Source organism: Panthera uncia, chromosome B1, assembly GCF_023721935.1.
Source record: "Panthera uncia isolate 11264 chromosome B1, Puncia_PCG_1.0, whole genome shotgun sequence".
NCBI classification, from domain to species: domain Eukaryota; kingdom Metazoa; phylum Chordata; class Mammalia; order Carnivora; family Felidae; genus Panthera; species Panthera uncia.
In genome coordinates, this window is record NC_064811.1 from 43,356,597 (window position 1) to 43,370,948 (window position 14,352).

General features: G+C 36.5%; 1 protein-coding gene across 1 annotated transcript in view; it reads right to left on the reverse strand.

The window, feature by feature from the left end:
- Window positions 1-4,418: 4,418 nt before the first annotated feature.
- PDCL2 (phosducin like 2) overlaps window positions 4,419-14,352 on the reverse strand; it is a 35,552-nt gene continuing 25,618 nt past the window's right edge. The window contains exons 5-6 of the mRNA XM_049630497.1: window positions 8,020-8,228; window positions 4,419-4,607 (exon numbers count right to left, since the gene is read on the reverse strand). Coding sequence (XP_049486454.1) covers window positions 4,450-4,607; window positions 8,020-8,228 — 367 coding nt within the window. The 3' untranslated portion in view covers window positions 4,419-4,449. The remainder of the gene's footprint in view (window positions 4,608-8,019; window positions 8,229-14,352) is intronic.

A 14,352-nucleotide genomic window follows, 5' to 3' on the forward strand; every position in this document is an offset into this window, starting at 1 on the left:
TCTAGATCCTTTAAAATAGAGGGCAGTACAATAATATGAGGTGGTGATAATAGACTTTGTAGTCAAAGGTCTGGGCTTAAATCCTGACCAGTTCTAAAGTAAGAGACATTGCACAAGTTAAAAGAATTTGTCTGAGCTTCAGAGCATTTATCTGTAAACATAGAAGAATAAGCATCTCAGAGAATTGTGATGATCAAATGTAAATTATAAACTGCTACATAAAGGTTTAGTAGTAAGGATGATGGTTTTAGATGTTTACAATTTGTTGCTGGAAACCTAGGAATGGTTGAAATGACTCATCAATTTTGTTTTATTTTTTTTTAATAGTAACTTTTTAAAAAATTTTTTTAAATCTTTTTTTTTTTTTTTTGAGAGAGAGAGAGAAAGAGAGTGAGCAGGGGAGGGGCAGTGGGAGAGGGAGACACAATCCAAAGCAGGCTCTACGCTCTGAGCTCTCAGCACAGAACCTGATGCAGGGCTCAAACTCACAAAACCTGAGATCATGACCTGAGCTGAAGTCGGATGCTTAACCAACTGAGCCACCCAGTTCAGCCGCCCCTGAAATGACTCATAAATTTGTAACTCCAGCCTACACCTCTTCTTTGGGCTCCATACACTTATGTCCAATTGCCTACCTGATGTCTCCTCTTGGGTATCTCAAATATCTTGTGTGCCCCCTTCAACCTGTTCTGTACAGAGCAGCATGAATATTCTTTGGGAAATAAGAATGAAATCGTATGTTCCTACTTGAAACCCTTTTGCTTCCCATTCCATTCATACTCCTAATCATGGTCATAACACCCGGTTTGATCTAGCCCTTGCTATATCTCCAAACTTATGTTCTTCATTTTTTACTTTTCCCAGAACACTCCCCACCTAGAAACTGCCTTTAGTTCCTTGCTAATCTCTCTCTGTTCTCAGGCTTTGGCACATGCTGTGCCCTTGCTTGGACTACCCTCCTACCTTTTCTCGTGGCTGGCTCCTCAGTCTTCATGTCTCAAAAATCTAACTACGCTATTTAAGTAGGTCTCCTATGTCTCACCTCCTCCCTCCCCCACAGAGTACCCACAGTTACTGTCTATTGTTGTGCCCACTCTTTCCTCGATAATACTTATTAAGTTACATGTATGTTTGACTTTTATTTTTAACTAACAACTCCACCACTACATGGTACTATGAACTATGTGCTTTCTCCACCACTGAATTTGGAGCATCTATTTCAGTGCCTGAGGTGAATGAATAAACAGATGAATGAATAAATGAGATAAAAGGAATAACATGCTAGTAATAAGTTTTTAGGATCTTCTTTATATCCTAGATTATGACGGCAGGCAGATTATAATGTTGTGAAGAACTAGCCTTAGGGGCACCTGGGTGGCTCAGTCAGTTAAGCGTCAGACCCTTGATTTCAGCTCAGGTCACAATTTCACGGTTTGTGAGATTGAGACCCACGTCAGGCTCTGTGCTGACAGCATGGAGCCTGCTTGGGATTCTCTCTTTGTCCTTCTCTCTCTGCCCCTCCCCTGCACATGCACGCTCTCTCTCCCTCTCAAAAATAAATAAAAATAAATTAAAAAAAAGAGAATTAGCCTTCATAATGTTAATAATGTGTTTTAAAGTACAAAGGGGAGATAAACTGAAATCAAGTAATGAAATCGATAACAACTCTTAATGACCAAAAATGTGGAGAAAGAGTTCAAGAACGCACTCAAGATGTCTTAAAGGGGTTTGCTGTCCAACTGCTCAATCACCTAAGGATCTCGTTAAAATAAAACTTTCAATTTGGTTAGTCTGGGATGGGGCCTGAGATTCTGCACTTCTAACTAGCCTCCAGGAATGCTGCAAATTCCAAGACCACACTTTGACAAACAAGGCACTGTAAAGTAGGGGAAGGGAATTTCAACAGAGCATGGTTGGCAGGCAGGAAGGAATAGAGAAAAATATTAGGTTGGGATATATGCAATACCTATTTTTTTTGTAGGTCCAAAACTGTTGAATGTTGGCAATTAAAAAAAATAAAATAAAAATCCACTCAATAAAATGGGAAACAATTATAATTTATCCATTTTCTGACAAACATTTTATACCTTACTTAAATGAGAATGTAAATGAAATAGCATATGGACATAGTACTGACCTGGGATGGCCGCCATGAGTACTTGCCAGAAGAATGTGTGGGTGTGGGTGTGGGCATGTGCACATCGTTTGAAAAAGACTGTGACTGGAATCACAACCAGCCACTTAAAACATGCTATAATTTTACGATTTTTACAAATATGAAAGTCTTCATGAACTGTTCTTGTGGAAAAAAAACTTACTGCCACCTGGTGGATTTGAGTTAAGATCTTATTAAAAGGGAAATCTACCTTTTTAATTCAGGTATCTTAAATACTACTAATACTTCTTCTATTAATTTTAACTTAAAGAAAATAGATAAATATGTATTTACTAAACAAAAAAAGATTACATTTAGGAGGACTTTTTGCATTTGGTTTTAACTGGAGATACGATAATGTTCATATTTATATGCATTATATAGTGTTAAAGTTACATTTTAACTTTATAATATGGCTTTTCATTCACACAACTATTATCCTAATTAAAAATGTATCCATGAATTTGTTAAAGAGAATTGCAGCAGTTGGGTCAGTATAGGTAATTATTTCTGTTACATGTGTGCACAATGTTACAAAAAAAAACACGCACAAAAAAAAAACCCATTGTGTGCAACCCTCAACTTTCCCTCCCTTCATCCCAAGATGTATGTGTTTTCAAAAGCCCTTCTGAGCTACCTCAGAAGAAAGGGATCTCCCTGATCCTTTGCAAAATTAGATCATTTGATTTTATTCTACCTGTTAACCCAATTCAAATCTGTATTTAACTTTCCTCCCACTTCCTCATTCTCTGAGCCTCTATGATTCCTACTTCCTCCACCCCCAAGAGCAGCAGACTCTTTTCTTGACTCCGTGTTAAACTGTCTCAATTCTTACCAATTTATTTTTGTAATTTAATCATTCAAACTTAGCCTAGATTGTCTCACAAACATCAGTGAACATCCACAATCAGAATGATGGGTCCTTAATACAAAGTAGAATAATAAAATCTGTCATTGAACTATTGTATTCTGAATTTACCACTCTTTTCTCTGAAAATGCTGTTCATTATTATTTTTTTTTTTTTAACATTTTTTATTTATTTTTGGGACAGAGAGAGACAGAGCATGAACGGGGGAGGGGCAGAGAGAGAGGGAGACAGAATCGGAAACAGGCTCCAGGCTCCGAGCCATCAGCCCAGAGCCTGACGTGGGGCTCGAACTCACGGACCGCGAGATCGTGACCTGGCTGAAGTCGGACGCTTAACCGACTGCGCCACCCAGGCGCCCCGTAAATGCTGTTCATTATTAAGCCAAGATAAAACATCCTGTAAGTCTTCTGCAATGTCCTAATATTATATATTTTTCCATGATGAATTCTTCTGTGATTACTATTAAAACATAGGCAAGTCTCACATATATTTTTCTCATTTCTCCTCATTTATCATCTGATAAGTAAAGTTCTACTGATTCTATCATCTATCAGTGAGAGTACTTAGTAATTTTCTAACTTTGTAACAGAACTATTAAAAACAATAATCATGAGTGGAGACGTTTCTTATGTACTTTTCGGAATCCTTAAATTGCGTTTTTCTATTGAGTGGTTAATTTTTTTTTAATTTTTTTTTTAGTGTTTATTTTTGAGAGAGAGAGACAGACAGACAGAGGGCAAGCAAGGGAGGGGCAGAGAGAGAAGGAGACACAGAATCGGAAGCCGGCTCCAGGATCTGAGCTGTCAGCACAGAGCCCGATGTGGGGCTTGAACCCACAAACTGTGAGATCATGGCCTAAGCTAACCGACTGAGCCATTCAGGAGCCCAAGTGGTTAATTTTTTTAACAGCTAAGAGATCTCAAAGAAAAAGTATATAGTCACAAATTTAAGTATTTTCACTCAAGGCCCCTAAATAATAAACTTTAAAATCTCTCAATGTAGGGGTGCCTGGCTGGCTTAGTAGAGCATGTGACTCTTGATGTCAGGGTCTGAGTTCAAGCCCCACACTGGGTGTAGAGCCTACTTAAAAAATATTTAATAATAAAAATTTAAAAATAAAAATAAAAGCTATTGATGTAATTGAAATGAAATTTAAGGTCATCTTTCATTATTTTTATTCATAGGCCTCTTTGGGGGTAAGCAACACAGAGGACTTGTGGGTCAAAAAAAGGATAAACCACAGGGTCCAGTACAAATTCTGGTTTTGTTGGAGGCAATAAATTCTGAAATACCTGAAAGTTTTTAAAATGATATATAAGCTATAATTCTAATATAAAAATAAAACAAATCTATAAATTTTCTGATCTCTATAAAGGCATTGACAAAACAGTATATAAATACTTTGAAGCTATTTATTAAATATTTCTATTTGGTATCATCATTATCACTGCTTGAACTATTAGTGTCATCATAAAGAGAAGTGTTTCTAATTGAAGATACCATCACATCTACAATGCCTTTTTTGGGGTTTTCTTCTAAATCAGTCTGTATCGCTCCAACTTCTGCTAGTTTCCATTCAAGTTCTGCAATAAATAACCCATCATTAAATCAGATAAAAATCTTGGAAAATAAAAAGAATTTCTCATCTATATGAAACAGTAGTTGATGCTAATAAAAAATTAATGTGTATATTTAGATATATTTAGAACTGAGTGACTGTGAAAGGACTACAATATCAAAATACACATTGGATACAGCAAAGTTATACTTAAAGGGAGAAATTACGGCTAAAATGTTTATTTTAAATTGACTTAAAATAAGTGGCTTAAAATTTTAAATCAAGAAGCTAGGAAAAGAACAATAAAGTAACCCCCCCCCAAAAAAAAAAAAAAACTGAAAGAGGAATATAATGAAGACTTTAGCAAAAGTAGAAAAAATCAGTATACGTGACCAACAAAATCAAAAGCTGGTTCTTTGAAGAAACTAATAGACATACCTCAGGCAAAAATGACCTCAAAAGGGAAAAAAATAAATTCATATAAAGAATTTACATGGGACATAGTCAGGGTAAAGATTCTAATATGGCTATGAGACTATGAAAAACTTATGCCAACACATTTGAAAATTTTAATGGAAAAATTTTAATAAAAATATGAATACCAAAAATATATCTGAGAGAAACCAAAAGAATTTAACTGATAGCCAAAAACCCCAATCCCTGAAAATTCATCATTTTGTTAAATTTATTCCTAAGTACTGTATAGACGAACAGAATATTTATGAAGCAAATTATAAAACACACTCCTGAGGAAAATTATAAAATATGTTACAAAATGTGATATATATATCTGTGAGGAAAATTACAAAAACCATAAAGGACCAAAATAAATGATGAGATCTATCTCATTCATGGGTAGGAACATTCACTGTTATTGGATATCAAGTCTCCCAACAATCTATAAATATGATTCTAATAATCAACAGAATTTTTCACATAAGTTGACTAATTCCAACATCTACATGAAATTTTGAAAAAGACTTGCCCTACTAGAGACAACTAGGTTGTTATAAAGCTATAGTAATAAACACAGTGCTGTGTTGAGACAAATAGTAGAGGTATATTAGAGACTTCAGAAATACATTGAAGCATTTTGGGAACCATGAAAAATGACATTAGGAAACATTAAAAATCAGTGGAGAAAACACCTCACATATATTAGAATGGTACTATGCAAAACACACACACACACACACAGAAAACAACAGATGTTGGCAAGGATGTGGACGAATTGGAACTCCTCTGCCCTGTTGGTGGCAGTGTAAGATGGGGCAGCCACTGTGCAAAACACTATGCTATTTCTCAAAAACTTAAAATAGAATTACTATATAATCCAGCAATTCAACTTCTGAATAAATACCCAAAAGAATTGAAGGCAGGGACTAGAACAGTTTATTTTTGTACATTTACATTCATAGCAGCATGATTCATAATGGCCAAAGAGTATAAGCAACCCAAGTGCCCACGGACAGATGAATGGATAAACAAAACGTGGTCTAAACATAAAATGGAATATTATTCAGCCTTAAAAACGAAGGAAATCCTGACAAATGCTGTAATATGAATGAACCTTAAGGACATTATGCTAAGTGAAATAAGCCAGTCACAAAGGGACTGTATCATTCATTTATATGAGGTACTGAGAGTAGCCAAATTCATAGAATCAGAAAGTGGACGGTGGTTGCCAAGACTAGAGGAAAAGGGAAATGAAGGGGGCTATTTTTCAGTGGGTATAGAGTTGCAGTTATGCAAGATAAAAAGTTCTAGAGATGGATGATGGTAATGGTTGCACAACAGTGTGAATGTACTTAATGACACTGAACTATATACCTAAAAATGGCTAAATAAGTAAGTCCTGGGGATGTAATGTACAGCATAGTAACTATAATTAATAATACTGTATTGTATATTTTAAAAATTGTTAAGATAAATGGATACATTTCATGTTATGTGCATTTTACAACAATTTTTTAAAAATGTTTATACACACACAAAAAAAAACCCCAAAAAACAAAAAAAACACAGATGAGATAACATACTACTCATGATAGTGATTGCCTCCAGGGAGACAGGGAGGAGAATGGGACTAGGAATGAAAATCTAGGTAACTTCAACTATATCTATAATGTTTATTTGAGCAACAAAGAAACAACTCATGCAAACATGAATAAATGTTCACATTTGTTATTTTTGGCAGTAATTGATTACATGAATGTTTACTATATTATTGTTTGTACTCTTATGTATTAATTTCTTTTATTTTTTTTAACATTTATTTATTTTTGAGAGATAGCACAAGGAGGGAGACACAGAATCCAAAGCAGAGCTCCAGACTCTGAGCTGTCAGTGCAGAGCCCGATGCAGGGCTCAAACTCACAAACTGTGAGATCATGACCTGAGCCGAAGTTGGTGGCCCAACCAACTGAGCCACCCAGGTGCCCCTGTATTAATTTCTTTCAAATTAAAGGGATGAGGTCCAATGACTTTAACATGATGGTGTGAGAAAAAGATTTTAATAAAATAGAATTCAAGCAGTTCTAAGAAATGACTAGATCAAAGATATGGCCTTAGAAGTAGGTTAGGAAGTGGGTGCCTGGGTGGCTCAGTCAGTTAAGCATCGGACTTTGGCTCAGGTCATGATCTCATGATCTGTGAGCTGCAGCCCTGCGTCAGGTTCTCAGGGCCTGGAGCCTGTTTCAGATTCTGTGTCTCCCTCTTTCTCTGCCCCTCTCCTGCTCATGCTCTGTCTCTCTCTCAAAAAAATAAAACATTTTTTAAAAGTAGGTTAGGAAATAAAAATTCTTAAAGAAGATAAAATTATAAAGTATTGTGCTGTGTACAATGGAAAAGAAAATAAAGGGAATTGATTAACAAAATTGGATAGTATGTGGATAAGTGAAAAATAAATTAAGAAAATACGCTACAGAAATTTCGTAGAGAAGAGGAAGACAAGATTATGAATTGGTCCAAAATCACACAATGAGCAAAATGGAAATCTAGGAAAACCACGAAGGAATAGGGCATGGAAGGAAGAATAAAGAATGGTGGGGTATTTTGGGTATAGGGAAGGAGTATGAGACAAAGAATAAAGGCACAAATGAGTAAGGTATGTCTGTGGTAGTGACTGAAGACCAGCCTGGCTGGAACAGAAACTAGAAAGCACTGGAGAAATATAGCTGGATAGGTGGGCTGAAATGCTCAAGTAGAAGATTTTGTATTTTTAACTGATTTGACACAAGGAACTATTAAGGATTTAAGCAAGTGGATGTTATAACAAGAGTATTATTGAGGAAAATTAATCTGGAGACATGGAAGAAGACACCAGAAGCTAGAGGAAAAAAACCTTATGTTTTATGAAGATAAACTTTCATGTTACTTGTTAATTTGTGGAAGTTTTCACCCCTTTTTAATAAACATTTTAAAAATAATATCATTACCTTCTAGCTTGAGATTTATGCCTCCACATTCTATAATTCCAATGAATTTGCCTTCTATCTGACCGTTTTTATAAACAAAAATTGTTGGTAAACAATTGTCATGGTAGTGTTGAATACAACTATTCACGATGGCTTTAACAAATTTAGTTTCTGGAAACTTTCTTGCTAGAAGACTAAGATGCTGGTTAACCAACAAACACATTGGGATGCTAAAAAGAAAAATAATACACAATATCTTTAAAAACAGACTACTTATCTCAATCTAATGAAGTAAGTGAAACATCTTCATGACAAAAATATAGCTTTGGATATTCTTTTAATGTAACAGCATATCAACTTTAATTCTCTACTATTACCTTTAATGAGTATGAACCAACTGCAAAGTCCTCCCATATTAATTACAAACACAATTACAGCCTGGGAGTGAAGCTTGCTGCCATGGGAATTTGATGCCTAACTAAGGCTAACCACATGTGACTTAGCATCAATTTAATCAAGCCAGTTCCTACTTTATAGGACCCAGGGGGAAAAAAGAAAACACACTTCTAGGGAATCCTTGGCAATTCTAAGTTTAAACAAGAAGTTCCAACTCTTTTGACTGCCTTAGGCTTATTTCCACAAGAGATTATCACATCCAAACTGTCTTATCTCAAACTTCCTTGAATTTCTTGACTCGAACATACTTCACCCACACTTTTCTTTGACATCCCACTCCATGCAGCATCCTGTTCCCTATTATCCAGAACTATTCCCTATCAGATATTTAAGGGGCACCTGGCTGGCTCAGTCAGAAGATCATGCAACTCTTAATCTTGGGGTTGTGAGTTGAAGCCCCACCTTGGGTATAGAGATTACTAAAAATAAATAAATTTTCCAAAACTATTGATTGGAACTGTAACCAGAACCTGAAATTCTTCTAGCTCTATCACTTCACTCCCATTATACCCACTCTTCAGTCTCTTTTCTCTATCACTCACAGCTTTATCAAACTGTTTCAGAGTTACTCCTTTACTTTATCCCATACGCCTTCCATTTCCTGTGGGACCTTTCTCTGCTTGTTATTCTGCCCTCTTTTTTCCTGTTTTTTTTTTTTTTTTAGTTTTCCCCCCTTTTTTTTTTTTTTTTTTCTCCTTAATCTATTTTGAGAGAGAGGGAGAGAGAGAGAGTTGGAGAGGGGCAGAGAGAGGAAGAGAGAGAGAATCCCAAGCAGGCTCTGTACTGTCAGCGCAGAGCCCAACTCAGGGTTCAAACTCATGAAGTGAGATCATGACCTGAGATGAAACCAAGAGTTGGACGCTTAACCTACTGAGCCACCCAGGCACCCCCAGTCTTCTCCACTTTCTATAAATATATTCAAGTTACTAATTTTTTTTTAGACTTCCTTACAACTCTGTCTTCTTCAGATAGCTATTCTATCTCCTTTTCATAGTCCAAATAAAAAAGAAAATAATCATCTCTATGCCCTGTTCACTTCCTTTCTTGAAAGGTTCTCCTTTTTTGGCTTTTGTGATAACACTTTCTATTAATTTCCTTCTTACTTCTTTGACTTCCTTCTTCTGTCTATGCCTCAAATGTAGGTATTCTTCCTGGACCCTCTTCTCATACTAGACACATTCACTGTACAATCTTATCCATTCTGATAGCACTGATGAACTGCATCTCCCCTCCTCTTTCAAAGAAAAAAAAAAACCTGCTATATATGTATATATTATACATTTCTTCTGTATTTTCTTAGGTTAGCACTCAAGCCAAAAGCCTCTTTTCTCTACAACATCTAACCAGTAATCAAGTCAGGTTGCTTCTACCTCCTTATACCTATCCTCTCCTCTTTCTCTCCATTACTTTATTCCTTTCCTTTCTTATCTGAGCTACATCAGATTGTCCTAAATAGTCTGTTTCCAGGCTTGGTTCCCAAAATTCATCCTTGACCCTGCTGACAAAGTGAGCTCAGCATGAAAATCTCATCATGTAACAACTGCCCTTCCCTCTAGCTTACCTCCATGGCTCCTCACTGCCTTTAGAATAAAGTCTGGGCTCCTCCGTGTAGCTTTTAAGGTTCTTAGTGGTCTCCCCAGCATTCTGCTTTGCCTCCTACCATTACTTAAAACCCTCCAAAGTAAGATACTGTATCTTATTTCTGTATCCTTCTTCAAGCTGTACCTCTAATACACCCCATTCATCCTGTTTACTTCCTCCTTGGGGAATCTTATCTTTTGAGGCCAAGACCAAGAGTTACACACTCTATAGAAAGTTCCACACGTCCCTCTTTGCAAGGATAAATCTTACTACTCCCTCTTCAGTACTTTTATTCTACTATGTACAGAATTCAATTCTAGCACGTAGACCTTATTATTATGTTTAATTGTCTTTCTCTACTATATTGAAATTTCTTTAATGACAGACAGATGTCTTACATGCCTTTTGCATCTCCAGCATCTACAAAATCCTCAGACATCCTCTTAATACTAGACAATGTTGTATATCAATTTATAGAGCAAGAAACAAAGCTAAGAAAAACAAATTAAATGTATTATACATTTAATTTACATTTCAGAATATATAACATCATTCATTTTGATAATTATAACCTGCTACAAATCTAGATCCTGCTTTATTTTAGTGTGTGGCCTACTTTAATATTAGAAAAGTATGTCCTGCCTAACTTAATTATCAGTTTTCCACACAAAGCAAGAACATAAATTGACTTTATAAGTTTCAGTTTTTCTCAAATAGGTGAAATGCACCCACTAAATTAGATATCTAATTCAAAGGGATTTTTATCATTCCTGTCAGAATGAGAGCTGAGTTGGTACAACAGACTTATGGGGTATGTGATATGAATGGTAGAAGGCAGGTGGACATTGATGGTGATAGTGAAAAGTGTGGAATTAGAAAAGTATGGTGTCATAGATTATGGTGCAGGGAGAAAGTGCTTGTCTGAAGACAATTCTGACAGCAAATGGTAAAGGAACAAATTTGGTGTTAGAATTCAAGGGCCAGAATTTAACCCCAGAAGAGCTATAAAATATAAGGGAGACCTCTGACATTAGCACATGAATTAAGGGCCTTTTTATGGTCTTCAAGTTTTAAAATATGCGTTTGGCATAGGAATGATGTAGAAACCCAAAATTATAATTTGGGCACAGGTGTAAGATTGGATAAAATCAGAATCAAGGTTGACCAAGCAGCTCAGCTACTAGGCTTACTGGCCCAGGGTGAGTTAGCTTCCCCTAAGGGGACACTAAGCAAGCTGAGCCTTCACTTCGATGAAGAGTTGGCCCAGTTCCATAAATTTAATAGCAAAAAGACATTAAAATTATAGAACTTAGGAACCCAGATAAAAAACAAGATCTTATGTTCCTATAAAATTTATAGAAGGTAGCTAGAAATACAAATATGTTTAACAGTTATATTCCACTTCACAAGATGAAATTATGAGTAAATCCATTAAGTTAAAAAGTAGACTTTTCTAAGGACTATTTGTAATATAAATAATTTTTTTCTGTTTTATAAATTTTATTATAGGGGCGCCTGGGTGGCTCAGGTCATGATCTCAAGGTTGTGAGATTGAGTTCCACATCAGACTCTGTGCTGGGCATGGGGCCTGCTTTTGGGATTCTCTCTCTCTCTCCCTCTCTCTGTGCTCCTCCCCTACTCATGTGCTTGCTCTCTCTCTCTCAAATAAAAATAAAATACAGAGAGATTAATTTGATTATAGATTAATTTTCTTAAAATGTATGTTCTATAGCAACACATGAATACATTTTCTTAGTGTCAAGAAAAAAATATTTTATGTAACTATCTTAGATTGAGTGCCCTCTGAGGTCACAAACACTTAAAATATTATTTTAAGGGGCGCCTGGGTGGTTCAGTCAGTTGAGTGCTAGACTTCGGCTCAGGTCATGGACTCACAGTTCGTGGGTTCAAGCCCTGCGTCAGGCTCTGTGCTGACAGCCTGGAGCCAGCTTCAGATTCTGTGTCTCCCTCTCTCTCTCTTCCCCTTCTCAGCTCCCTCTCTCTCTCTCTCTCAAAAATAAATAAATGTTACAAAATTTTTTAAAAATATTTTAAAAAGATGCTTATCCTTTGAGTCCATCAAAGTTATATGATAGTTTGAAACAGCCTAACTGAAACTATAACACATCAATCTCTTGCATGAATTTTTGAAAATTATTTGTGAAATTTAATTAATGTATCCAGAAATAACTGTTAAAGTAAATAATTTTATGCCATGGTATGGGAATTCAGAACCAACATCTATTCTGGGTCTCAGAAAAGATATTTAGTAAGCTATTTGTATATAACACTTCTCACGCACAGATCCCATTATTGTAAATGTCCATGTTTCTCATATTTATGCATGAGAAATCAAAATCAGATAAGTAGTACAAAATCAGATAATGCGAAAGATTCTTTTTAAGGCCTTAAACTACTCAAAAATTAATTACCAAGCATTTTAGTTACAATAACAGTCATGTCTTCTTTTATGGAGCCTGGTGTCCTCTCAAAATTCGTGTGAGGAACTGGTGAGCTGGTAAACAGCAGGGCCCTAATCTGCATAAATTGCTCTGTACAGAGTTTCTCTGAGGACCTGGAGAAAAAAATCTTTTATTCAGAGAATGGATGAAAACAATGAGGGCAATTGGCATCACCTATGTTCCTGGACTGGCTTGGCACCCAGGCAGAGTTGCTGGGACCTAACTCTAGAGAGATTTGTGAAACTCTGGGAGCTTGCAGGATCTCTGTGACACAGAGTTGGGGAATGGGCCACTCTACCCAATTATCATATACCAGGCTGGTAAGGCCTGGGGACACTTGGGTTAAACTTAGTACAAGTAGGCACTATAAATTAACTGCTTGGGGAGTAGAGGTGAGTACGAGGGAATTGTTCTATTAAAAGAGACTTCAGGGGCGCCTGGGTGGCTCAGTCGGTTAGGCGGCCGACTTCGGCTCAGGTCATGATCTCACGGTCCGTGAGTTCTAGCCCCACGTCGGGCTCTGTGCTGACAGCTCAGAGCCTGGAGCCTGTTTCAGATTCTGTGTCTCCCTCTCTCTGACCCTCTCCTGTTCATGCTCTGTCTCTGCCTGTCTCAAAAATAAAATAAAACGTTAAAAAAAAAATTTTTTTTAAAGAGACTTCAGAGACATGATATATCCAAATGTACTGCGTGATCCTTAAGTGGATCCTTTGTCAATTATTATTAATTTTGGAATTATAACTAATTTTGTTAGGTGAGAAAACAGTATTGTGGTCATATAGAGAAATGCCCTTATATTTTGAAGATGCATGCTGAAGTACTCAGGAGTAAAGCTTCACGCTGTGTGTAATTTAGTTTGAAATGATCCTGCAGATAGGTACACAGGCACATACCCACATACAGACAAAAAGATACAAAAATGGCAAAATGTTCATTTTCAAATCTACCTGGCTGGCATTTAGGGTATTCATTTTATCATTCTTTCTACTTTTCAGTATGTTTGAAATTTTCTGTAATAAGCTAACAAAAAAATAACTGCCAGAGAATGTCATTTTTCTTTTTCTTTCTTTCTTTCTTTCTTTCTCTCTTTCTTTTTTCTTTTTCTGAGAGAAAGTGTGCATGCATGGAGGAGGGGCAGAGAGAGAGGGAGAGAGAGAGAATCTTAAGCAGGCTCCATGCTCAATGTGGAGCTGGACAGGGGGGTGCTTGACATGGGACTCAATCCCATGACCATGAGATCATGAATTGAACCAAAATCAAGAGTTGGATGCTTAACTGACTGAGCCACCCAGGTGCCCCTCTTTTTTTTCTTTTTAATTCATTTACTTATTTAAGTAGTTTCCATACCCAATGTGGGACTCAAACTCACAACTCTGGAGATCAAGAGTTGCATGTTCTTCTAACTGAGCCAGCCAGGTGCCCTGAAAGAGTGTTATTCTTTTAAGAAGTGCCACAGATTCTTTAAATGAGACATGAAAACATATTAAAATATCTAATTTAATCCCTGAAGCCAATTACTCCATTTGTATATTAAGTACACATTAAAAAGGAAGCCACAAGGCCCAAGGTGGAGTCACTTGCCCCCAAGACAGCAAACAAATACTTATTGCAGTTTCGACCTCTCCAGAAGTGGAATTTAATCAATCTGGAATTTTCTGGTTAGTACCAAATGAGGTAATCTGTTACATGGGCTCTCCATTCCCCAAAGGAAGATGAGGTGATCCATCTAATAAGAACACCCCTGTATTCCCCCTGAGAGAAACAATCCTTCCTTTTCTTTTACTAATAGCTTCCTGTCCGCCCTCCTTCCTATAAAAGCCTTCCATTTTGTACAACTCTTTGGAGCTCCCCTCTA